Source organism: Polyodon spathula, chromosome 39, assembly GCF_017654505.1.
Source record: "Polyodon spathula isolate WHYD16114869_AA chromosome 39, ASM1765450v1, whole genome shotgun sequence".
Classification (NCBI taxonomy): Eukaryota; Metazoa; Chordata; class Actinopteri; order Acipenseriformes; family Polyodontidae; genus Polyodon; species Polyodon spathula.
This window is the reverse complement of record NC_054572.1, coordinates 1,413,175-1,439,214: the sequence shown is the minus strand read 5'-3', so window position 1 is coordinate 1,439,214 and position 26,040 is coordinate 1,413,175. Positions and strand designations below refer to the sequence as shown.

Below are 26,040 nucleotides of genomic sequence, written 5' to 3'. Positions count from 1 at the left end.
AGGAGACACTTTGTGACTTAAATTTAATTCCCTGCATTTAAATACTAATCTGTCTTATTAATTCTATACCACGTCAGGGGTTTCAGATCAACACACGGCCAAAGTGGACTGGACCTGTACCCTGCTCTTCTCAATAAGGAAAAATGTGCCACCCTGTGGCAGCATCCAGTACTGCTCAGAAACCGATTCTAACACAACACAAGCAATTAGGTAGTCATGGTATGGTACAATAATATATTGTATTTGACAAGCTTACATACATGCATGTAGACAGACGGATAGGGAATGCTGGACCCTTTTGTTATGGCAGATACACATGAGCATAGCTTTCTGTGCTTTATTAGAACTGCAACCAATGTACTACCATGGTGACAGAGAGAGGGAGCCAGGGTAAACTTCTTTAAATAAAAAAAATAATAAAACACAAATACAGACATAAACTCTGTACTGCTGTTCACGCCAAAATATATATTAATTTACAAAACACGACAAGCATTTCTTTAAGGAGTGGTAAACTCCGTGGTGGATATCGAAAGTGCTGTGCGTGTGAAGTAGTTAATGCTGAAGCAGGACACCCTGGAGACCGAAGCGGTTTCCAGTCAGTTCCATCCGCTGCTGGGAATCAGACACCAGGGCTGGTGGTCAGAGCGCTGAAACTGCAAAGAAACAAGTGTGTGAGTGACATCCATCCACCGCCACGACAGAACAAAACCAGAGCTACGAGCATCACAAAATCAGTCTCTCGTGTCTCCACGTGTTGCTACGACTGTTAAAAAAAAAACATACCTGTCATTTTTTTATTCATTGTTAACATCCCGACAACTTTTTACACTTACAAGTTTAAAGTCTGTTTCAAAGCTCTTTTCAAAATGTCTGCTCTAATGCACTGGGGTTTGAGATCTGTCATCTAAAGACCCAAGAAGCGCTCTGGCTTTTCTGTTCCGTACCACATCACGGATCGTTATCGCTGCGTTACCTGTTTGACAACGTGGGCAATAATCCTGACACTGTCAGTGCACTAGAGCGGACATTCTGAAAAGAGCTTTAAAACAGACTTTAAAGTTAAGTGTAAAAAGTTGTCAGGATGTTAACAATGAAAAGGAAAATTCCAGGTATGTTATTTAAACAGCTGTAGCAGCATGTGGGGACGCTACCTATTCTTCACCATTAACTTATCAAGTGCCTTGGAGTAGGTTCTGTGCTGGGTGATTACAATTTAATTACAGTGACCCCTACAGCATGAACCTCACGTTCATTTTAATTAGTAGGTTCCAAGAATTATCGAAGTGTAAATGTTTCTGATCCCAGATTGAATGCATGATGTTGTTTTTCTTAGAGTGGTGTTATTTTTATGATGTGAAATTACTGCTGTCTGTTACTGTTCATCTTGCCAGGACACCCTTGTAAATAAGGCTTCGGTCTCAATGGGTTTATGAATAAATAAATAAATAAAGATGAACAGTAACCCTAGTGGCACAGTACTTACGCAATCAATGGGCACTGACCATCTCATACAATTACAAAAAAACAATTACAAAAAGCAAAGCGACATTACCATGGAACCCAATACATAACGTGTGTAATAAACCGGACTTGAGTATTACGAATGTAGCTACTTCTAGTATTTCCTATGCTACTTGTATTCCGTTTCTCTACCGATCCGCTGCCTGGAATACAAATTCAAAACGTCCTTCTAGACAAAACCTGGGGTCTAATTGAATCTCCTGAAGCTCACCTCTCAATAATACAATTATTGTGCTGCAGCTCCTGTGCCACTGCCTGCATCTCGTCTCTCAGAAGCCGAATCCTGGAAAAATACGTGAAACACAGCACTTAACACTGCACTCCCTGAAAAACAAATCTCTTTTTAATCTTTGATGTGCTGCGATGAACAGAACAGTGTCTGAATGCGTATTTGTTTTTGTAGTTGTTGTGTGTTAGTAAAAGCTGTCCTGCACGTGTGCGTGCAGTTTATGTGATGCAAGTAACGGGCAGTGTTGTGTGATTCACTGCTGTTACAGATTCGCTTTGTGCACAGCCATTGTAATGTATTTATTTGTGAATGGCCAGGGCTTAGCCAGATACAACTGGAAGTTAGAAAGTAGGAGAGTTTAGCAAAAAGGTAGGTATGCTGCAGGAAGATGTAAATGCTGCTATTCTAATATAAACAATTGTTCTGAAAACTGAAAATGCTCTTAATCTAACTAATACACTGATAGGAAAATCCAAATGACTAAGAGTAGGTTTTGCTAGATGCTAGAGATGCTGCTGGACTGTTTGCACTGATGCATCAGCGAACACAGATAACTGCATTTTGACTCTTAAGAACCCAATGCTCCACAGGCATATCCCTAAACGACCCGAACCTCTACCCTGCCCACCTCAGAGCCATCTGCGCGTGGCTGTCCTCCAGATAGGCGGCTGACGGGTCGGGCCAGGGCGCCTCCTGCTGGATCCTCAGCAGAGCATTTTTCAGGGTCTGTGGGAGAGAAACAAATGAAACAGGAGTCTGTGCACTAACATGCACCTACTGAGTTTTACTATTCTTTAATGCACTTTAACCATGGTCAGCTTTTAACAGGGGCATCAATATCATGCTGGGACCTTGGATTAGCACCCCCTACTGCCCCATGACATGCAGTGCAACGCCTGGTCCTCCTTGGAGGTCATGTGTACAGGCACTGACTGAGTCCAGCTCCTGCTATTCCCTTGTGCTCTGCCTGGACTGCCAGGGAACCCAAGCCCTCAACATTTCTAAGGCGATGTGCCTTACCATGCTCTGGTGATCCTGGCATCCCTCCAGCTCCCCAAAGAGACTCTTGAAAACACTGTTGAACTCTCTGAGCTGAGTCTTCATCTCGAACAGCGCGCTGGAGAAACATGGCGTGGGAACATGAATGCAGTGTCTCCGTCCTTTAGTGGCTTCATTTTCACTGTTCCCCTCATCATCGAGCAGTCCACGTCTGTTTTCTAATATATCAGTTCAGCTTGAAAAAACCCGACAGAACAGAACTATAGGAACCCTCAATAGTTCTGACATGAATATGTCTAAGAACGCATTTTGAGGATCCTCATTAAAAATGGAGATCCTACTGCACTGATCGTGTCTCTGCCTGATCATGTCCATCTGTCTGTCTGACACACACATTTTTAGGGTCCCCATTCGAATGGTGGACCCTTATGCACAAGTCGTAGATTAATGTAGATAATGTGCATGCCCATCCTTTAGTTAAAATCTGTTAATACCGACAGGCTTACCTGGTCCAACAGCCAATCACAGAGAGCACAGCCTGGTACTTCTGTACACATTCATCTCGGAATAAGGACTTCACTTTCTTCACATGCGTTGTCAAGTTAATCCTAGTGCAGCGCCAAATGAAATGTTACTAACGTAAATCTCATCCGAAGTACCGTAGCAACAGCCATCAATGCACAATGTAAAGAGAATCTGCTTGGAGTCTTCCTAATGTCAGAATATTCGCCTTAAGATATTGCCTTGGAGCAGACAAAAACCTGCTAGAATTGTTCATGTACAGTTCAGGGTATAGAAAAGTGACAATGACATATATCCAATGAACAGACTTGTTTTAAATGTAAAATAAAGTAAGAGGTTAATCTGCTCAAGCTGTACCCGGTCAGGACAGGCTGTGTTAATTAACACAATATATAATGCGTGTCATGGATCTATATTCTAGTCTGTATTCTTTATCCACATTGAGTGGCTTATGAACTTGTACATGTTGAAGCTTTTGCCACAGAGCGGCAAACCCCACTCACTTCCATTCCTGTTTTCTACTTGGCTATGAAAACAAAAACAAAAAAAAACCCGCAGTGTGTTATTTATACTTACTTTTCAAACTTGTGTATCTGTTCATCGTTATACGACAGGTCTGTAAAAAGAAAAGTCGGATTGCATTTTAATATTTACTGGCTTTTCTTCTGGGCATCTTCTTGACCTTTCACCTCTAATCTGACCTTTCACCTTTCTGTCTGCAGAGCAATTGGCACGCCGCCTGACTTGACATTTGAAGAGGCGCGAAGCAGATGGATGGCGAGTGTGCTCTGTCGTCAGGTATCTCTGTGATCAAGGACACACAGACCATACTCAGCAGAAACCATTCTGCGATGTATCTGTTGAGGTATCATTGACCTCTTAAGGACCATACATTGTTTAGTCTGAGCAGCATATAGAGACAGATGCTTGATGTTGCACACTTACTGACAGTCATTTTGTCTTTCCGGTACTGATGGTATATTGCCGATATCATTTCCAGCAAGTAGTCTATCCTCTGTGTGCTAAAAGAAAGCAATGGAAATAACTGTAGTATTTGAGGTGCAGAAAAACAAATCCCATTCAGTTAGCATTGGCAGGGCTTTACAGATTGGGCAAACCGCAGTGAGGAGCAATACACTGAACCAAGCCAGACCAGGATCAGCCTAGATAAGACCCAATGAGACCCGACCCAGTGTTAAACAAGCATACCCTTATAAAGGTTTATAGCATGCTAAAACCACACTACATGCATATTACAACAACAAAAGAAAGATAGACTACAGAATGACATTGCAAACGTGTTGATCGCCAATCAATAAAAGACTAAATGCCCTTTCTGGACCTTGATGTCTTTATAAGTCATTTCTTTTAATGAAAGGTTCAAACTCAGAAATCTGGCAGTAACTCAACAATTCCATCTTCAGAAATAAAAACAAAACTGAAAGAACAATGAAACACGGAAGCCCTGTGGTCGAGCTGTAGATAAATCTAGGAGGAACATTATATAACGGTCTGAAGGATTTGCTGTGCCTTTTCCCTCAGTAACTCATCTAACATCGGTGTGGACACTGCCATACTAAAATAAATAGAAAATGAATCAATTCAACTGGTGCCGTGTGAGTATGTGTCTCCGTGAGTGTCTGTGACAGAAAGCGAATTAATCCTAGTCAACAATCTCCCTTCCGACCTGTGAGGGCGCTGTGTAAAGGGAACAGTGTGCCCCGGACTGGATGGTTTGACAGTTCATTCCAGGGTCAGTTGGAAGTCGGTCATCCAGGAAGGGGGCAGGGCCACAATACCAGAAGTCATCACCTTAATGCAGTAGGCAATGTGTCAGTCAGATTGGAGGATACGTGATTGGACTCTCCACTGAAGGAGGTATGGTGGAGGGTATTTCAGGGGATGTGGCAGAGCAATCTGTTCCTTCGATTGGTTATGGAAAGGACCCGTTTAGGAAATTAAGTGTTGTTGACACGCAACCCAGCCAAATAAAGGAGCTGTTTTATTGAACTTTCACTGTCTTGTGTTATTCCTGCGCACTGCAAACCACTTTGCCACAGTGTCCCTGCAAGTGTGTGTGTGTTTATACTCACGTTTTATCCTCTGCTATTATTTGCGAATGTTTGGACCACTCTGCTTTCATTCGGTCCAGTTTGTTTTGAATGTCACGGATGCTGTTTATGTAACCCAAGAGGGTTTCCTGTAACTGAAATGGAAAAGAAACCCCTGCAGTGCTTAACAAAAGTCAATCTGTGAATCAGAGAGAGAGAGAGAGAGAGAGAGAGAGAGAGAGAGAGAGAGAGAGAGAGGAGATGCTGATGCAAAACTCCGAATGGAAGAGGAAACGTCGGTGCACTCGGTATTCCTCACAGTACATACCAGCTGCAGCTTCTTCCTCTGCTCTGGGTAGTCTTTGAGCTCCGGCACACCGGTGTCCACTGAAAACTCGCAGCTTCATTGAAAAAGAAAGTTCAACGGAATAGCATTAGGCAGGACAGCAGCAGAGGGGCCAACAGAAAAAAAGAAATTGTAGGAATGATAAAACACAGGAGTACTAAACAAATGATGTGTGTTGTGGACACATGTACTGGAGTTTATTAGCTGCACTGCCAAGATATTTGTAGCTACTGCAAAATGTATACACTGGCTTTTTATTCTAGCTTTTTAGAAACGGCTATTGTAAAAATAGCAATCCCGTTCCACTTTATATTAATGGTCTCCAAGTACATAACCAAGTATGTCATTGCAATGCAACTACTACCACTATTACAGTAGAACAGGGAAGAGCTGCTTTTTTTATTGCTTGCTGTGGGGAAGAGGAGTCAGAGTTGCACAATGTGCTGTGACTCACAGCCTGTACACCCTCGCCTCAGTACTCTTGCAGAAAGACAGCATCAGGTTCAGCATGTTGATTTTCTGTAGCACATCCAGCTTTATATTTTCCCTGTTAACACAAAGCATACCTAGTTAGGAGTTTGTATACAAAATTAGGATGCAAAGTTAAAATGTTTTATCAAATCAATACGTTTTTCTTGACAGTCAGTGGAGCCCCGGGACATAGTAAAATTAATGCATGTTAAATCATGGTAAAACAGTGGTAAACTACAGTAAATCATGGTAATGCATAGTACAAATATGTTACTCTTATATAGATAGAGCTGGTGTTTCATACACGTTTTTATCTATACTTACATCAGCCAGTAAAACCCCTGCAATACCAATGCCTGCCATTTCAGTAAGGAGTGGCTTATTCTTAAATACTGGTGTACTGCACTCACTATGCACTGAGAAAAAGGAACAAGACACAGAAACAGAACTCTCACATTGAGCATTGAAATGACTAACAGTAAATGACAACAGGTGCAGACTCTTCAGACAATAGCCAGCTGTTTATCTGTACAGAATGCACGTACCTTTGACAAACTGTAATCAGCAAGAACATCAAACCTTGGTGGAAAAACTGGGATTTCCGCTTTAATTCAAAGAAAAGAAAAATAATTAAAACCAGGACTTCACAGTGTTGGCCATATAGTAAGTTCACAACGTCTTTAAATTAAACGTGGAATAAAACTACAGATTAAATGAAAGATATTGCTATTTGTATTCCACACCCTAAGTTGCTCAATTCTTGCCTACAGAAACGGTAGGTTATGTTCAGGAATGTGTCATTCAGCTGTGAAATATGTCATCTATTACACAACAATAGCATGGACAAAACGTCAAAGAGAGTTCTGTTGAGAATGCTACTAAAATGACAATGGGAGTGGTGCAGTCTCCTCTCCTCCACTGTGATATCACCGTTGCCCCCTGGCTTACGTTCGCGGAACTGCACTCCGATAGGTTTCTCTGGCTTCTCGGGCTCCAGGCTCGCCACGAACAGGGGCTTATCCTGGCAGGTGGGGGGGAGGCTCCCCACCTTCATGCTGGCCTCCAGGGGGTAGTAGTGCCCATCAAAGAGGTACTGCTGGCATTTGGGATGGATCCGCGCCACTTTGAAAATCTCCTCCATTAAAATAGAGACCCTGTCAAGGCAAACGAGAGAGACGACTGCATTTCTCCTTCACCCAAGTTAATCAGGCAGGCATACTTCCGAGGTGTACTTTCTAATTCACAAACTCATTTACTACTCACTTAGCCCTTTCAGTACTGCAAAGAGACAATCCTACCAGAACTAAATACACTGTTTCGGTGTCCGCGTGGATTTTATAAACATCTAACAAGGACAACCTCAAACATCTTCACAACCTATGATACTCCAAGTAACGGGTTTCAAGACCCATTTTTACTCCGTGGATGAACAGAACAAACTAGCGCCAACACGCCTCAGCCCAGCACTCACGTATTGTAAGCGTGGATGTAGATTTGGTGCAGTGTGGCCTGCTGCAGTGAGAACACGTGGATCACCACTCTGTGAATGATATCCATGGTCCCAGCGAAGAACTGGTCGAAGCCCCAGCACGTCTCCTGGTTCGCTTCCAGGATATTGGCCAGGACCGGAACCAGCTGGGACTTCAGGCCTCTGTAACAGAAAGGGAAGGCTGGCTGGCTGGCTGGCTGGCTTGCTCGCTTGCTTGCTTGCTTTCTGCACCTACAAGTCTTTCAATTCTCTAATCTAAAAAGCGTTGTGGCGACACTCACGCGGACAGCTGACACGCGACAGGCAGGTCATAGCTCCACTCGATCTGTCCGTCCTCCAGACGCTGCACTCCCGCTATCGCCCCCCTCGGCTTCTCTGTGGTGATTTTATACCTGGAGAGAGGAACGGCGGAATCAGTGGCTGTCACATTTCACACAGCTCTTTGTATCTATCTGTTAATCAAGCTTTCTCTTTACCCGTTACATAGCTGCAGTGGTTCTGAATCTTGGGCTGGGGTTTAACAAACACCACCATAAGGATAAATGCAACTATTTGAGTAGCAATTCAAATTTCCACAACAAGAGCCATCTATCACAGTGTGTTTGTTTTGTCACTTGGGTATATGTTGTTAGCTAGTTGTAAATGTGTACGCTGTCAGTGCACTTGTCTATCTCTGCGTGTGCTGTGCGTACATGATCTGCTTGTTCTTGCGCGGTCCTCCGTAGGGTATGAACGGCAGGCTGCCAGCGGCGGTGTGGTAGAACGTCACCCCGATGCTCCAGAGATCCACCGCCACCCCGTAGGACTTCTGCTGCGGTTTCCTGAGCACGGCTCGCTCATACATGTCCGGGTGCTGCGGACATACACAGGGGGCATGTCACGGGACACACATGCAATCTGGGCTTATGTATGCTACAGAAATCCTAGGTAAAAACAGGTTGGCACACTTCCACACATACACTGGACTGGAGATTGGTTTACGCTCTGGGGATCCACTGAAGAATGTTAGCAAGCTTGTGCAACAGGCAGTGTGGTGTGATGCGCTTCTGCCCCCTGTTGGTGGGAGGAGGTTAAAAGCTCTATAACCATGAATGAAAAGGCTTTGTTTACATAGCGGTTAAGATGCTCGCTTGCAGAGTGCAGGGTCGCTTCTTCGCGCCTAGTGTCTGCCGTGTTACACTTGGCAACCTTTCCTGTCATATGCTGTCTGTCTCTCTCCTATAATCGTACAAGCAGGTTTTTGTTCTCATTTTAAAAACACCACAAGGTGCTTTGCACAGCATCCCCTCCTGCAAGTCTCCAGTCAGTCTGTTACTCACCAGGTACTCCTCTGTCCCATAGAGGGAGAGAAACTTCTCATCGTCCTCCAGTTCCCGGGCCGCACCGAAGTCTGTGAGCTTGTAGATGGAGCACCGGTCCTCCCCCACACGCCGCATGATGTTCCCAGGCTTGATATCCCTGTGCACCACCCCGTTCTCACGCAGGTGGTTCATCCCAGCCACTGCCAGGGCACAGCACATAGACAGTCAGGGCACTCATAATAGGAAGTGCCCTCTCTGTTTGTTCAAACAGTTCTCCAGACAGAGAGCATGCAGCTCTCTACAGTGTACGGAGACTACCAGGTTACACTGTAGACCTGCACTCACCTACACACTGCAGCACTATGAGAAACTCAGACTCCGGGAGTCCGAACGCATGTTCTGGGTCCTCCAGCTGGTTGAGCAGACTCCCTCCGGGGCAGAATTCCATCACCAGAACCTTCTGCTTGTTGTTGATGTGGGTCTGAGGAAGAGGAACAGAAGCTTTGCAGAGTGCATAGATTGCAGATTACAGTATTAAAGAGAGCACAAAATGAATCAGAAAGCAAACACCACGGTCACCTTGATAGCACCACTATAATTTTGTAATTCTTTCAACCACTTCCCTTTTTTCACTATTGACTTGTTTCGTGATGCACAGTACAGTCACAGAGTCAAATTTAAAGCATCGAACTTGGCTGTTTCTAAGTGGTATCCATATGCACACAATTCTCATGTAACATCGATATTTGTTTTGAATGTGGAACTTGGGTAACTTCCAGGGATTCCAGCACAGACGTGTTTCTGCACATGTCCTGGGTTTCACAGATCTTGGGTCAATTATCCAACCCCCAAAGTAATTCCATACATCCTCTGGTTCAGCAGCATGGCTCCCTGCTTACCACCTCCTCCACAGCGAACAGCTTGACAATGTTGACGTGGTTGAGCTTCCTCAGCATCTCAAACTCTCTCATCTGGACCTCCAGGGGCCGCTGGTAACTCACGTTGTTGAACACCTTCACTGCAACCAGCTCTCCGCTTTTCTGAGAAACCATGGAAAACACTTTGCATGACTCACTGTTTGATGCATTGCTTTTACGCATTCTGTACCTTGAAAACATCACTGAATCATGATGTTGGTAAAAGGTGTGATAATACTGCTAAAACACAGCCTGCCTGAGTGTACAGTAGCAGTGGAAGACACATCTATGGTAAGCAGACAAGCTGGGCGTCTATCATATCTAACACTCACTTGTCATCTTCCTTTATAAAAGCTGTCAATGGTAAACCTGCATTCTGCAGTTTCCCCCCGTGCTTTTGCCCTGGTTATACTACGCATTCACCATGGTTTAAAATTATTTGCTGTGTTTTAATATACACTTCAACACAATAAAGCATCCTTATCTTTGCTTTACCATGCATTCAGTGTTGTTGATCAGACTTTGCTGCTCTACTGTGGTAAGCTTTTACAGAGAATCAAAGACACATACACATTTGTATTATTCTATGTGAGAAACACAGGGATTAGAATGAAGGTAAAAGGCAGTGAGCGGAACCTTTGCTTATAGTCACAAATATATTCCTCCATGTGATTTAAGATCAGCTCACGCTGGGCTGCCGTGCCTCCCACAAGAACACACAAAAAGGAAGAGAGAGAGGGAGCTTCAGTCACTGTGCTCCCAGAGTGTGGAATGCGCTGCCACCTCATATCAGATTGAAATCGAAATTAAATTTGTTTCTGATTGGATTGGTCACCCTCACCTTGTTCCGTGCTTTGTAGACGCTGGCCGTCGCCCCCTGACCCAGCACATCATCCAGTGACCACAGGTAGTTGACCGTGCTCAGCATTATTTTTTCAAACTCTATTCTACACAGAATGAGGGAGAAGGAAGCTGTAAATCATGGGCAACACCTAGAACTGCTCCTGTTCCAACAGCAGCAGGGAGGGTACAGAATATACAGCTATGACCAAAAGGTTTGCATCACCCTATAGAATGAACTCATTTTGCTTCATAAAGTCGAATGAAACCTGCTGAACAATGTTACATTAACATATGAACTGCACACCGCTTTGTAGTTCTCCATAATAAACTGATAAATAATACTGAAAAACACATTTTGAAATACTGTACCAGTATTATGGCTTCTTGCTGACTTTTGCAATCATCTTAGATTACATGATGTTAAATAAAAGATCTAAATTAAGTCATAACACAGTATTTATTCAGTTTTCCTTCTGTATTTTAAAAAGAAGTCAGGAAAAGACCCCTTGTCTTCAAATCCAGGCACAGTATTTCCATGAGTCTGTGGTAGAGGTTTGAACAAATAAACACATTCTTGACACATTTTACTAGGTCTAGGTTTCATTTTTTTCCGACCCCACTGCAGCAGTGACCTGTTCAAATACTTGTGTTATTATAAAAACTGATTCCCGTTTGAAATTGTTTAAAGTAAGGCTGAAGGAAGGGGTGCTGTTACCTGTCTGCGCTGCTGGGTCAATATAGCAGCTAGGCTGAGTGGCTCTTACCCATGCAGGTGAACACACTCACACTACGTCAGTCGCTAGCGAAACAAACAGGCGCAGCAATGTTCTTTAAAACTTCATAAAGGAAGCGGTCAACTTCCGGGCTACAAAATAGGACAGAAAAAACAAAACAAAAGTTACACTGACCCGGTTTATAAGGTGGTGTAAACTGAACATGGGCAGTTTTGAGGTTACAGCCCAAACCGGAAAATGAGCGACAAATGAATGCACATTTTACATTAACGCTGCTGTTAGATGCTTGTGGTTAGCACACACCACAGTGACGTCAGAACAATACCTCAATAACACTGTGCACCATAATACAACCTGTCAAGAGAACACAATGTCACATTTGAGGGGTTACTTTTAACCTTTGAGACATGCCGTTTTCAAAGGGATTTCTTTATCAGCATCCACACTCCCCTGAGCCATATATTTTAAGCATACATATACACTATTGCAGTAATACATCTGTGTGCATGCACATTTCTACACATAGATCTGCATCAATATGTGCTGGATACATTCACACACAGCATGCTGTACCTGGCAATGCACACTGCCCTCCTAACAGCATTGGGACTGTTTTGGGACATCTGTATACTGACTTCCAAATAGCTGATACACGGTTAGGGTTGTGAATTTAAGAGCATAACACAATTTCCTTCGTTTTAACACATTAAACATGTCGACTTATTCATACAGTTGTATATCGTTCATTGGTTTCATTTTTAACTGCGTGAAAAATGACTAGGCTACTGAAATAATCCACTGTAGCAATTGGTTCAGTGATACAAGCATTGATTTTGATTGCATTGATATAAAACAATCGCTACATAGTGTACTTTAAAAAAATAAATAAAATAAATAAATGAGACAACTCACTTTACATTTGCAAATCGATGGATTTTGCTCTGTAACAGACTGCACAAGAAAACAGACTTACCTTTTTTGACGTGCTTTTGGTTTGAACACTACCAGTCCCAGACTATTTAAAGCGTTCTGCAATCGTGGAGTACCCAAGCAAACTACTCCCTCTGGTTAATCTGTTTGTTATGAAGTATCTGAACTTTACCAAGGCTTCTAACTGCATTAACAAAAGACAGGAACTAACGTCATTTTCGCTTCGTTACTTCCCTTGTTTATTACAGGTTTTGAAGCTTAACTTCTTAAAGAGATAGGACTCAGTAAAGACTTGGGTTCAAAGTTTGACAGTGGAACGCGGTGGAAACAGACGAATTTTAAATCTCGTTTTATTTGAAGATGATTTAGAATTTACACTATGGATCTTAACATTTGTGTAGCGTATTTTTACAAAAAACGTTGTTTGTTTATTTTTTTTTATCCGAGATTTTTGCTAAAGACCATTTGCTTCAGAGCTAAAGAAATTGAATATATTTATTTAGTTTACCTGTGTAAATCTACACAGTTAAAAGTCCTGTACAATATGCCTTCCTAGCACCATCCCTGTGTAATAATGGCCACTTCTCACCTTTTTTGATTTGCTGTATTATTATCAAGGTGGTCAGATGGGGGCAGTGTTTTGTTTTTTTATTTTATTTATTTTTTAATAAACACGGTAGATTTCTACAAATTTTCAAAATGGCAATAGACTCTAGCGAAAATAATCGTTTTCAAACGATCATCAACAACCTCACAATTTAGTCAATGCAGCATACCCTGTCTCTAAAAAAGTGTATGGGCTTGCATTTTAAAAATACTACAATTCCTACTTTGTCAGAGTTGCTGAAAATAAATAAATAGGAAAGAACCATGTATTTCCTTTCCTGAACAGTACGTGTGGCAGTTACCTTCCAGCATTTTGTAGCCTCCACCTCTAGATTTTGCAGCAGATAGCCCTGCATGCTTCTAAACCAGTATTAGTTTATTTATCCTAACAGGACAAGCTCAGCCTGTGCAGCACTTGGACCCATGTTTTACAGAAGATCTCTATCAGTTTATCCCAGAGCATGGTCTTCAGAAGACTGCAACTGAAATATTCCCTTACAGTCCACGAAATCCCAGCTACCATTATCTTTACAACACAGGTGTTCTGTTCCTTTTATGTTGTCACTGTGCTGTTGGGGTTCAGTTACTGCCCAGTCCATAAAACAATAAAGACAGAGCCTCTGCGGACTGCAAAGCCAGCCGCGAGTTTTCTCTTGGAGTTTATAGATGCTGCTGCTCCCGGTCTTTGCTGTGAAGCGCAGCTTTGTAAGCGGAAACCAATTCGCAATTCCAAGCCTTAGCGACCAAACATGTTCCGAATAGGGTTACGAGATTATCAGAGTGAAAAAACATAGATTTTGATTTATTTCTTTAATTAATTGATGTCGTAGCAACTCGTTAAAATAACTGTATATAATAACACAACCGTGTATTACCGAAATACACTCTCAGCTCGAATACTTATAAACTATAATAATATTCTATTATTATATTGTATTATTATAGTTTATAAGTATTCGAGCTGAGAGTGTATTTCGATAGCCCCTTTTTTGGAAACGATAGTCCTAGTCATTCCAGGCCCTGTGGGATTCCTGTAATTAGCAGCACTATCCAGACCCTAAATAGCCTAACTAGCTCCAGCTTCTAGATTAAATCGCAATTAAGAAACACCACCACCAGATGGCACTATACTCCTAAAAAAATTCCTGTAAGATGGGAAATTTGACTGCAAGTGGCAGCTAATAATGAAATATTCACTATGAAAGATCTTTAGGAAATAATAATAATAATAATAATAATAATAATAATAATAATATAATAATAATAATAATAATAACTGAAAATAAGCAAAATGCACACATGAGCCTACACAGAATCAAAGGGGTGGCGGTAGATAAAGCTGGAACGTCTTCCATTGTAAATATTGCTTTTTTTTGGCCATCACTTGTTTTCCCCAACCTTTATTCTTTACTGCCTTCCAGAAGTAGTTTTCCAAAGTTTTAATTGTTTGATTATCTCTAGCTGTGGTGATACAACTCTGCAACTCAACCTACTCTACTTTCTGGTGGCCTCCTTGAAGGATCCTTCTCTCTGTTTCTCTCTCTCGCTGGAAATGCGTACTTGACCTGGCACATGTATTTCTGGAAAGTAAGCTTTTTTTTAAAATGAGGTTGAATTTAATTTTAATTGAAGTTTCTAATTGGGTTTTAAATCTCCTGGCTATTTCCAATCTGTAACAGCAGCTGTGCAGGGGCCCTACTTCAAAAACTGGTACGAACTAGTCCTGCAATGTCTCAGCTGTTGAATCAAACTGAACCAGGTGAGACACTAAATACTATTGCAAACATTATCAGAAATCTCAATGGGGAGTATAGATGTAGGTCTTGATGCTTATACATTAGTATCTATACAGTGCATGTTATACATTTCTTATTCAGTATTTATTCATAATCCATTTCATATAGAGATCAGTGTCTTATATACGTTAATATTGTAGGTATTTATTCTATACTAAAGTGCTTACTGTTATCAGTTACCTACCAACTTTACCAATCTGTTTATACATTTAGGAAATGAAAGCAAACACAAAATCAAATGAGACTGCAGTTACACTGTCCTGCAATGAACGTATATTAAAACTGGGCAGGCATGTGCGTGAATGCTCTGCTGTGTTGAGCTAGGGTCTGTTTCCCAGAACACGCCTGTGGTGCTGTGAAAGTTAAAAAGGGAGGTTTCAAAGGGATTGTGGACTCTGAATTTCCTGCCCAGCGCAGTAAAGCAGTTGAGCCGAGTTGAGAGAATGGCTGAAGTGGGATACAGGACTGAGTATCAGGCGCTTGGCTTCCTCAAGCACAACGAGAGATGCGATTCCCCTCCAATATTGTCTTTGATAGTGGGACACCCCGTATATAAAATATTGAAACTTTCAGCAAGCGTAAGAATTGTTTATGCATTTATGCCTTCGTGCATTATTTCTAAAAATGTTATTTATTAAAATGTCATGCATTTATCATTGAAGTTTGTTCTGTTCAAATATAGACTGGCATTCAAATCAAGACTTTTCAGAAGTTTAGTTTTAGATCAAAGAAAACACGTTGGGGAAATGTTGTCAAGCGCTGATGAGCTGCAGCAGGCCAAGCGTTTGTTTTGCCTTCAGCACTGTCTCACAAACCACAGCTGCTGGACACATTTCCAATACAAGCCAAAATAACCTGCCTTAGTAGCACCACTGGACTGGAAAACCTCAATAAAAAGTCAGCTGTAAAACGAAACGGCAATCAGTTATATTGTTTTACTTACTAAAAAGGAACAATGGACAGTCTATTAAACAAACCAATCCAATAGCTTTTAAAATAATCTCAACAATGGGAATGTATTAAGTAATGTGGTGGGGTTTTGCTCGTACACGAGTTCTCCATATTGAGTGTGAAAGAGGCCACTGAAACTAGAGCTAGGTTCTCACCACAAGGATATCTACGAGTCAGGTACAGTACATGTGTTATTTCAAAGAAAGCCATGATCTTGTAGGTCTCTTGCAGTCGGTCAGCTGCTGAACTTCAAATCTGCTGACAGCAGGAGACACCACCAGCACCTTGCAAGCACAGCTGCAAAACTCCATGCAGAACTGCTGCAGACAATAAAGCATCTCTGATACAAAAGAGCTGAACCACAGGCAGATTCATAAACACACCATATGAAAACCCATTATTACAGAACATGTTGGAGCTCTGCTACTGGCCAGGCACAGGGTAGTTTGCATGGAACTCCGTAACAACAGAGCATGGTGAGCCAGTTCACCATGACTCTTCTCTAAAGGAGGCGAAGAAGCTAAAAAGTATCGTGAGTCACACCTGAATCCCAGGCTGCAACAGGGAAATGAAAGGCCGCTATGTCACATGTCTCTAAAGACAGCTGCTGATTGGTCTACATGAGTGCCACATGTTCAGAGTGGACATTTACGCATCGATTCTCTGTAACAATCTTAATTATGAACTGCCTTTATTTTTCACAACACTTATCAAGTGCATTTTGGTATCGACTACACATTGAGACAAGAGAGTCTGGGATATCTATAGCAAGCAATGTTTATTTAAAAAAAAAAAAAGTTTACTACAAGAACTACACATATACTCATATAAGGCTTATCTTAAGACTAAACTTCTATTGCTTTGTACCCAAAAGAATAACGTACCTCTGTAATGTACAACATTGTATATACAAGTACATTTGAACACAGGTTTATTCATGTAATATATAGACATTTGAATGGACAACTATAAATATATTGGCATTACAGTCTATTTTTTGTATATATTTTTTTTTTTTTAAGTTGATAAGAACTACCAATAAGAAATAAAAAGGTCCCACTCAACCAGTACACAAGCACACAATGAACATTTCAAGTGCATTATGGGAACTGAATGCAGATTGGAAAGCTAAAATGGTTAACCTGGAAAACTGTTGGCATGACAACAGCACCAGGAACAGCTTAGAGCAACAAAACAAAAAGGCATTGCTTTTTCACCCCTTGTATTAATAGTTAATGCTCACTTCTTACATCTTAAATAAACAGAGAAGACCTGTAATCCAGTTTCTTTAAGGCTGGGATGAACATCACACAAGGAGCGCATTCTAACCTGCTACATATTTCTGATCTCGTAATGCATGCTTTCCGCAATGGTGCGCACAGAACAGGCTGATTGGGTACTTGCACTGTGAATTCCATTCAAACAAACAAGCCAGTCCAAGTAGGGTTATTTCTGGGTTCTCTGGTATTTAATGACTGAGCAAACGCTGCTCATGTGGGGAGGAGAGATGCCTGTCTGCGATGTTTGCATAACAAAACCAAATCCCTTAGAACCCTGGTGCATCAGGTACACTTCTGGTTGTAAATAGTGCTTTAATTCACTGTCAGAGACAAATCAGTAGGACAGGTGAGGCTTTCAGAGCATCTTCCCTTCTGTCTGGAAGATTGATTGATCAGCGCCAAATAACACAGGCACCACACTGATCACAGAGCAGCGATGTGTTTTCTCATTGAATCCAGTGCCTGACCTAGGCTTTGGTAATGGAAACCTGTCACACCCTAGAGAGGAATCTCATTCAGCTGTCCCTGGATGCAATCTAAAGCAGCTTGGTTATTACTACCCTGTACGGTTCGTTTTCCTTATTGCAAATCCCCAGGATAGGTCTGTGTTTCAGCTACACAGCCTACAGTCTCAGGCCATGAGAGACCAGGGTAGTGGAGGAAAGCAAATTCCACAGGGGTGGTGTTGAGAGGAGAGGGAAGCGGTGACCACGATGACCTCATTAATGGTCTAAGTTTTAATCCCTTTAGCACTGGAATCAATCGTGAATTGCTGATCCTTCCAGCAGTGAACCTTATCAGAAATCCTTTATTTTTTACTATACTGCCCTCTAGTGGTCCCTTGAATCTCACTACAAACATAATTAACTTCTACTAAACTTTGTGTGGAAGGTTAGTGAGGGAGGCCTCACAGATTGAGACCATTTTATTGCTGTTGCTTTCTAGACAGGAGATCAGCTACCACTAGATATATTGTTATGATTCCTGTTAACTGAACCATTCTATACCTTTATGATCCATATATTTTACTCTTTTAATTAGACCAATTTAGGATCAGAAAAAATAATTATAGACCACATAACGACGGAAATTAATTCCCATTTTCTGGCTTCCAGTCCTGAGCAGTAACTAACATAATAACTATACTGTATTGCTTGGAAGAAATGTTTGACAATGAGGTTACATTGTAAACTGATTTACTTCTCCATTAGTTTCCTGTAAAAAGCAGAGGGAAAAAAACACAAGAGATCTCAGATTTCAGAAACTCAAACTGTACAGAGTGGTTATCACCTCGGTAACACAGCTGCAGATCTGCGTACAGTGACAAGAGAAACAGGTTCATCAGCTGTGGCTTGAAATCTCCTTCCCGGGTCTGAATATTTAACGATGGTTTATTGTAAGCGGTGTTCAAAAAAAAACAAAACAAAAAAAAAACATGTTTCTTGTATGGGCCCAGAATTCACAATTTAAACCAATGTGATTCACAGTTGTATTACTACCAATGTTAGCCTGAATCGAAGTGACTTTATTGTTATTTCCCAACCAAAATGAACTCTGCTCTATACGTGGTTATATTGTTGTGTAATAGTTTGGATTTTCTTTTAAATTTTTATTTTTTTATTTTTTTTATTTTAAGTTTCTGTAGTCTTTTTCAAGTCTACTGATCGCCCTGGGGAGGCAAGGAAATGATGTCATCAGCGCTCTGTTTTCGTTGCCTCCTGATAGGCTACTGTGCTAAAGGTCAAAAGGTGAAAGGTCAACACCTTCACATTCTTCCCAGCAGAATCTGTTGAAAATTACAAAATATATATTTTATGACAACAGTCTTATGAATGCTTTTCTAGATATATACACACACACATTTATGAGAGAATCATAAATCATAACTTGCATGAACCCTTATAATAAATATGATAAAGCCTGGGATTATATACTTCGGCCCTATTCAATGCAGTTATTGTAGGATGAATGTTACACTTTGTGACACTGATGTACATCAAATTATTCCAGTTATCAGCACAATTATTGCCAGTCTCTACAAAAAAAACCTTTACAGATATATACGTTCACAAAGATACAAAAGCATTTTGTTATGAGAGGCCATAGTTTTTTCTGGAAGATCGAATGGATTTATTTCTTTTTCCATTTTCACGCATGCTCTCTCAAGCTGCCGCGAGTCCCTTTACAAATATTACAGGATGGACATGTTCGGCAAAACCAACTTCTGCTGCACCCAGCGCTGCAGGAGCGCTAAGTTCACAGCATGACAGCTCAAGCGAAGAATCACAATTCATACAGGATGTGTTAATAACGAACATGTTCAGTCCTGCAAAGTCCATACTTTACACAAGAGGGATCCCAGCCTGGAATCCACTGAGTGAGGATCATTCCACAGGTAGACCGCCCAGTGAACATGCTAAATTAAATGAAGCTGAGTCACCCACGCCTAGCAACAGTGTGTGGATCCTCAAAGCTGCTTGTCTTCTGCACTCCTTTTGCAAGTCAATATGCTTTGGAAGGGGAGGAGGATATCTTTTGGCACAAGCGTGTGTGTTTCTTTACCCCACTGTAATAAGTTCCAATGCAACACTTCACTGACCTGACCCCGTTCATTTTTAAATAGGCACGGGTTTAAAAAAAAACAAAAAAAAACTATTAATAAAAAAAACAAAAACACACACTTGTTAGTTTTTTTTATGTCCAAGAATCCTCCAAATTCAAGAAAGAGTATATATCTATTTTTTTTTTTACCTCTGTATTAAGACTAAGCTGGAGCTGTTTGGCGCTATTTTTTTTTTTTTTTTTGAAGACTTCACTCTCTCCCCAGACTGCAGTAACAAATCTCTTCTGATGGGCCATTTTTACAACAGCAATCAGAACCCGTGGATTGTTTTTGTAGACTTTGTTGCTGCTGCTGCTGCTGCTGGGTTAATCTGAGCATTGTCCAAACTCCTTTTTTTAGTTTCTTTATCCTGACCATGGCAGACAATTCTGTTCAAAGTGGTGGGGGAGGCAGAGGAAAAAAGCAGAGACAAATAATCCTGAAATGGAGGCAGTTCCCACTTCATCTGAGCTAGACAATTGCAGAACTGCTGCTTGGGTACTTTCTTCTGAAGCAAAAGAGGCACTCAACTAATTTATACAGAATTATTATTTGTTATTATTTTTTTAAGAAATTAGGTAGTGCCAGGCGGGCTTCTCTCTCTGAAGCCCCCACAGTCCCAGGGTTCCCCCTTTTCCAGCACCGCCTCCAGGCTGGTTCATGCCTCACACGATGCATGATTTATCCATGGGGGGAGGGGGTGGCGGTGGTGTAGGGGGGGTGGTGGAGGTGGGAGAGCCCATGCCAGGGCTAGCGGAGTTCGTCTTGTGGTACACCATGGGTTTGGGCCGGGTGACCGGGGGTCTGGCCTCTCGTGGGGGTGCGGCAGCCTTGGCAGAAGTCTTGCAGGGGCGGAAAGAGCTGGGCACGTCACTGACTGAGCTGGCGCTGCGCTGCAGGGGGTGCGAGTCCGAGTCCTTGAGCAGGCGGGAGTGGAGGGGGCTGGAGGGCTCCGAGGTGGGTCCCAGCAGGGAGGGAGAGGTCTTCAAGGGCTCCAGCGTGTCCAGCACCACGTCGGGGGCGTGCTTCACGCTGCTCTGCCTCTCCAACTCACGCAGCTCATTCAGGGCTGTGTTCATCGTCGCTTCGATGTCCTGGAGGAGGATGACAGATGCAAACAAGGAGGGTTAGCGTGTTCGCTTGAGTCCAGACAGCAACCAGGGTTTTGTACAAAGAGCGACAGATTTACAGCAGCAAGACGGGGCTCTGTAAAGGAGAAAACTGTTTATGTTGCAAAAGTTTTGTGCCAAAATACTTAATACTGTGGTTGAAATTAACCCCCATTAAGGTGTAATTTACTGTCATTTTAATTGGATTTTAATTCTAACGGAGATCAACATTTTCTGCTTATTTCAAGGAAGAGCTTTCCCCCCTCCTTGTGCTAACAGTACTTAAGCAATAGCTTAGCAACTATGGGGTATAAAAGACCATTTGCTGATAAAGACCCAGCCAGTATTACCCACTGTCCACTGCAGCTTCTTTTAATATATTTTGTTATAGTTAGTGTCCACTATTCCACTATTATAGCGTAGAAAATTCCTATAGTGGTAAGAAATGAGACAAACAAGCAGAACTGCTACCTTACTTGAAATAGTTTTGACCTAGTTCTTATCCTGCTTTGTAACAATGAGTTCAGCTTGTTCTGCCCCTGCAGACAAACTGCTTGCATCACAGTGGAACCTATTACAATAAATAAAATCTTTCACTTCATTCTTCTGGCGCTTGCCACAAACAAAACAGCATTTGAATCCACCGAGACGCTCTGCATAGTACATTAAGCTGTCCTGAATGGAGAACCATCGGCTTAAGAGTTCATAACTCCCAATCCTCACTTTCTAATTCCCTCACTGAAAGTCCCTGTTAGTATTAGACAAGGTAACATTATACCTGTAATCGCATTACCACAGCAAGCAGTGCTGCAGAGAACAGACTCAACAATGTTGAGGCTGCTGTAATACGATAGGTACTGCAGAGACAGTGTGCATAACGAATGGATCTGGATTATAAGCGATTAGAAAGCTAAAAGGGGGGGCCCACAACACAATACCTAAATTGTACTCCTGTAACCAAAGAGGACCTGTAAGGGGTTGTTTAGGAAGACGCCACCCGAGACGAAAGCGCACAGGGTCCTGAATCAATAGCACGAAACAAACAGGCCTTGTTCTCACTGGAGGGTACGGTAGACTGAAGAACAGAGCTGAACTGGCATCCAAAACCAAGATCTAAGGTATAACAAATCAGCACAGAAAAGACACAAAAAGAAACGACAAGGGCATCGCCCTGAACTTGAACTTTCATGCACAGCACAACTATTAACAGGGCTGGGGAACTCCAGTCTAGGAATATTTCAGTGAATCGCCCAGGTCCTAGTTTTACATACTTGATTTCAAATTGATTAAAATTCCTAGGGTCAATGCGATCTATAAAACGTGGACTGGAATAGCTGCTGAAGAGTGGCGTTGCCCACCCCTGGTTCAATGTCACATCTCACAGCACCACACACAACAGTGGTGTATATGTACAGAGGTATATAATTGTAGTACACACCTGTGAGCTGTGCTCTACCTGGGCAATGACTTCAGGGTCCAGCGGCCGGTGGTTGCTGAAGCTCTTGGAGCGCCCCGCGGTGGCTGCTTTGCGTAACTGTGGGCTCTCCACCTTGGTCTTGAGGGAGGAGTGCCGGGTGATGGAGCTGAGGGCCCCATGGGTGCTGACTGGCCGTTTCTCCAGACCCTCTTTCGGGAGGCTGCCAACTGGCATGGAGGTGGCTCTAGGACTAGCCGTGGCCCCCAGGGGCCCATCCCCTGTACAGTGGCCCTCGCTGGGCCGGAAGGTCCTCCTGATGCTGGCGGACTCCGGGCGCTTCCTTAGTCTGCAGCCACAAAACAGCACAACATTGACTGAAGGTTTAGCTCATACAAATAAGCATTGGGCACAATATGCTATAAATACCTGGACTCCGTATGGTTTAGCAGTAGCACGAGATCTATTAAAAGCACTGCTGTGGTATAAAATGTGTGGAAATAGCAAGAAGCTGGGACGCTGTCCTTGACTGAACCAAAAGCGGCTTGCTATGTGTACAGAATAATAATTACGCCTTTCAGCCAAGCTTTAACCCCTAGTGGCATGGTGCTTGGCAAAACCCACTGGCACCAGAATTATGAGCTTTTTCTGGTCCACGCTCTTTGAGTAGGTGTCTTGAGGCTGTCACAGTGCTTGTGCGACGGTCTTATTACACCTGACAGAACACAAGCGTGTACAGGCTCACAGCAGCGCACCCCTCTGCAGGAAGCAGGGTCTCTTACTTGTTGAGGTTCGCTAGGTAGATATCCGCCACGTGGCCTCCGGTGGGAGAGCTGACGCTGACCCTAGTGGACACCTTCTCCTCCGAGTGTGCTCCGTCCGGTGCAGCTTCTACTTCCAATTTAGGACTGGCCCTGTCGGAGAAACCGTCCTCCCTGGGGAAAGCAACCAGGAAACAGAGTTTCTAGCCTCCGCTTCATTTAACCAGACACCAAAAAGCTTTTTCTGTTGTTTCAATCTGTGTAATATATTAGTTATAACACTGTGTTGTTTTTAGCCTTTTGTTATTAGCAGCCTCGTTTTGAACATTCTTTCAAACGGTTCTAAATGCATTAGCGATTGTTTACAATGGATCATTAAATTAAAGTGTTGCTATTTCCCCCAACAGCTGTAAAGAGAAGAATATTGAGGATTTGTGATATTGTTTTATTGAACCGATTCGTTTCAGACATTTCTCTTGACGTGCTCTGCTCACTGGCTCTGCCCTGTGACAACCTGTGATTCATTACCGTCCCCTCCAATCAGTGTCTGCGGACGTGCTCTGTGAGGAGGGGAAGGATGGATCCGCTGCTCAGATTTGTAACCTGGGAGACAGTCTTATATATGGGACACTCTCCAAACACACCACCCAAAACTGGAACAGCTGTGCCGTAACATTAAAGGGTTAAGTTACTTTCTAATAGGTATTTACAGCCTGTTTCATATCCTATGTGTGTTCGCCAGCATACTGTGGTGTCGTTTCTGCTGTTTTCCTATTAACTAAAAACAGAACGTTCTTCTGGAAAGACTCCTCAAGGCAGATTGTGGTGGTAAAGTGCATCACTGTTACACAGCTTAAAGGGCATATTAGGACCTTTTTATTTTATTGTGTTGCTACAACTGTTTATGTAAGGTGAGTGTACTGCTGTTTTTGTTTTTTTTTTTTTTTACATTTGGACCACTTTTTTTTTTTAACTTTTAAATTGCATTCCCTGCCTCAAGCTTCCCATGTTCCCACATGGACCTCTCAGAACTACATTTCCCATCATCTTCCTGCTCACATATGTAACAGAGATGGATTTACCAGTCCGCTATGCTTCGCCTATGAGATCCAATGCACAGTGCAATGATAAAACACTTCCCCACAACCTTCCCCCTTGTGGATTATTTTTAGCCGCAATTTTTGCTGGTGCAGCCAGTCAGCAATTCCACTGATGATCCAAGCAGAACAGCAGAGAATTATCCCTCGTTAACAGCGCATGTCATTATGAATCGATCTGCCTTACGTGTCCTGCACCACGATATACTGGTGTGGCACCAGCCCGTCCACGCCATTGTGGCGCCCCTCCCACCAGTCGTCAGAGGCGCGATGGTAGAGCAGCAGTGAGGCCCCCTTCTTGAAGGACAGCTCCCGGGCTGTGCGGCCCCCGTAGTCGAACCTGGCGATGGCTTCGATAGGCTCAGACTCTGAAAGGAGCAAGGACCCTGGATGAGCCAGAGAAAGAGGTAGAGCTTTTATTGGTCAGATAAAAAATCACAGTACAAAACACTCGAGAGGGCTACATTTTCAAATACTAAAATAAAACAGTTCGATGACAGTTTTAGTCTAGGGGTGTTTCAAGTTGGCTCTTCCACTCCTGGTCTTTGTTCCACCCATGTTCTAAATTGTTTAATTTAACCAATTAAATTTCCACCCAGACCCTGAAGTAGTTAATCATATAATGTTACCTGGAGTGGAACGGCCTTCCAGGAATGTGACTAGACACCCCTGTTGTAGCGGGTTTCGCTACATCCTCATGTGCTAACACACAAGATCCATACCATCAGGCACTGTGTAAGCACTCACTGCAAATTACTTACGGGTGCTACAGAGACTGTAGTTCAGCTGCATGCCTGTTAAATTCAGCCACTTTCCTAAACACCTACCGTCCTCGCTGTTGTGATGTTCGCCGACGATATCTTGCACGGAATCTTCCACTAATGGGGGGTCGCTGTGGGGGCTGTCACTGCAAAACAAGCGCAGGTTAGAAAAATTCACCAAGGTATTTCCAAATACGACCTTTAATAATTTAAAACAGGACTTTTTGGGGGGAACATTTAAATTGCCTTTTCACTTGGATATTGTTTTATTATTTTTAATTTCAGAGGAATGTAATGGAAAATGGCAGTAGCGTGCTGTAATGTTCTCCAGGCCCCTGGCTAGATGTGATTTAAATTAGGGTCTGGAGTCTATGTCAATGTCTTCTCTTCTCAGCAAATTCCATAGTGATTTGTGCTTTATAAGACAGACAAACAACAGTCCATTTCGAATTTCGATACGGCTCAAATCGATGCGACGCATGGGTATGACTAAAAAAACAAACAAACAAAAAAAAACCTCACTTTAAATAATGTTCCCAACATTGGCGAACAACATTATTTAGGAGTGTCTGCCCCCAGTTGCTGCAGTGGGTCTTGGTACATCCTCACTTAACCTTGATCACAGCCTGGGTCTGTGTGTCACGGAGGCAACGAGGGCTGGGATATTCTCCACACCCAAGATCAAATCTACTGAAGCTCTGCATTCCTACTAGGAGTCTTTCAGTCCAGTGCAGGTGTGAAACACGTGAATAGCAGGGACTTTAATAACTCAGAGTTTTTCTAACTTTGTACAATAGGCTGTGTGTCATTTATTCAAACGCGTTTACTCTAGTACGCATTAAATGTTGTGATATTTCAAAATAATGTTTTTCTTCTATGTTAAACATGTTTACATTTTAAACAGTTGGGAAATTAGATGGAATGTAACATGCCTGGTAAATGTTTTTTTTTTTTAAATACACAGAGCACTGCTAAAAAAAAAAAAAAAAAAAAAAAAAAAAAGCAAAAATAAAATTAAATAAACTGCAATATGCAATATTCACGACCCTCACTGTCTGGTAGCGCGATGTCTGTGTTGAACAGATATTCAGATTACAGATGGAAGATGAGAAGCTGCTTCCCTAAACCCCTCCATTCACCCCTCCCACACAAACACTGCACCACTTCACAGCTCTCTCCAACGCCATCCTCAATGCATTCCTTCTCGCACCCCCTGCCCTAGGCCTGGCTAATTCCTTACTAGGTACAATAAACCTCTACAGCACGTTAATGTAGAAGCCTCAGACCTTGAGATCATCCCAGGGGTA

General features: G+C 42.4%; 2 protein-coding genes across 11 annotated transcripts in view; both read right to left on the bottom strand.

The window, feature by feature from the left end:
• Positions 1-220: 220 nt before the first annotated feature.
• Positions 221-12,552, bottom strand: LOC121304720 (inhibitor of nuclear factor kappa-B kinase subunit epsilon-like). 6 transcript variants are annotated; one of them, XM_041236071.1, is made up of 23 exons: positions 12,400-12,548; positions 11,408-11,557; positions 10,691-10,796; positions 9,832-9,972; positions 9,278-9,413; positions 8,951-9,132; positions 8,324-8,484; positions 7,913-8,023; positions 7,614-7,793; positions 7,091-7,296; positions 6,688-6,746; positions 6,467-6,558; positions 6,126-6,218; positions 5,654-5,726; positions 5,368-5,480; positions 4,220-4,296; positions 3,983-4,078; positions 3,851-3,890; positions 3,259-3,360; positions 2,774-2,870; positions 2,382-2,479; positions 1,736-1,807; positions 221-656 (listed from the first exon to the last, which is right to left on the bottom strand). In XM_041236071.1, exons 3-23 carry the CDS (start codon positions 10,775-10,777, stop codon positions 623-625), a joined length of 2,250 nt encoding a protein of 749 aa, XP_041092005.1. In that variant the 5' UTR covers positions 10,778-10,796; positions 11,408-11,557; positions 12,400-12,548; the 3' UTR covers positions 221-622. The 6 variants fall into 6 exon arrangements, with proteins under 6 accessions (XP_041092005.1, XP_041092006.1, XP_041092007.1 ...); XM_041236072.1 differs by having other exon boundaries at positions 10,691-10,791; XM_041236073.1 differs by having other exon boundaries at positions 11,457-11,557.
• Positions 12,553-16,468: 3,916 nt separating this feature from the next.
• Positions 16,469-26,040, bottom strand: part of LOC121304647 (SLIT-ROBO Rho GTPase-activating protein 2-like) — a 75,741-nt gene continuing 66,169 nt past the window's right edge. For 4 of the 5 annotated variants that reach the window (XM_041235908.1, XM_041235912.1, XM_041235909.1 and 1 more), the window contains 5 exons: positions 24,800-24,879; positions 24,160-24,358; positions 22,897-23,049; positions 22,139-22,463; positions 16,469-20,685 (listed from right to left, as the gene is read on the bottom strand). In XM_041235908.1, the coding sequence (XP_041091842.1) occupies positions 20,257-20,685; positions 22,139-22,463; positions 22,897-23,049; positions 24,160-24,358; positions 24,800-24,879 (1,186 nt within the window). In that variant the 3' untranslated portion in view covers positions 16,469-20,256. The remainder of the gene's footprint in view (positions 20,686-22,138; positions 22,464-22,896; positions 23,050-24,159; positions 24,359-24,799; positions 24,880-26,040) is intronic. The other variant, XM_041235910.1, reaches the window with a different exon arrangement.

Bases quoted from the DNA above. Each gene is read 5' to 3' on its own strand.
- LOC121304720 (XM_041236070.1), bottom strand. The intron at 7,297-7,613 runs GTGAGTGCTGGG...TTGCCTTGACAG, and splicing joins TACATCCACGCTTACAATAC to GGTCTCTATTTTAATGGAGG. The intron at 4,079-4,219 runs GTAAGTGTGCAA...CCTTGATCACAG, and splicing joins GAAAGACAAAATGACTGTCA to AGATACCTGACGACAGAGCA.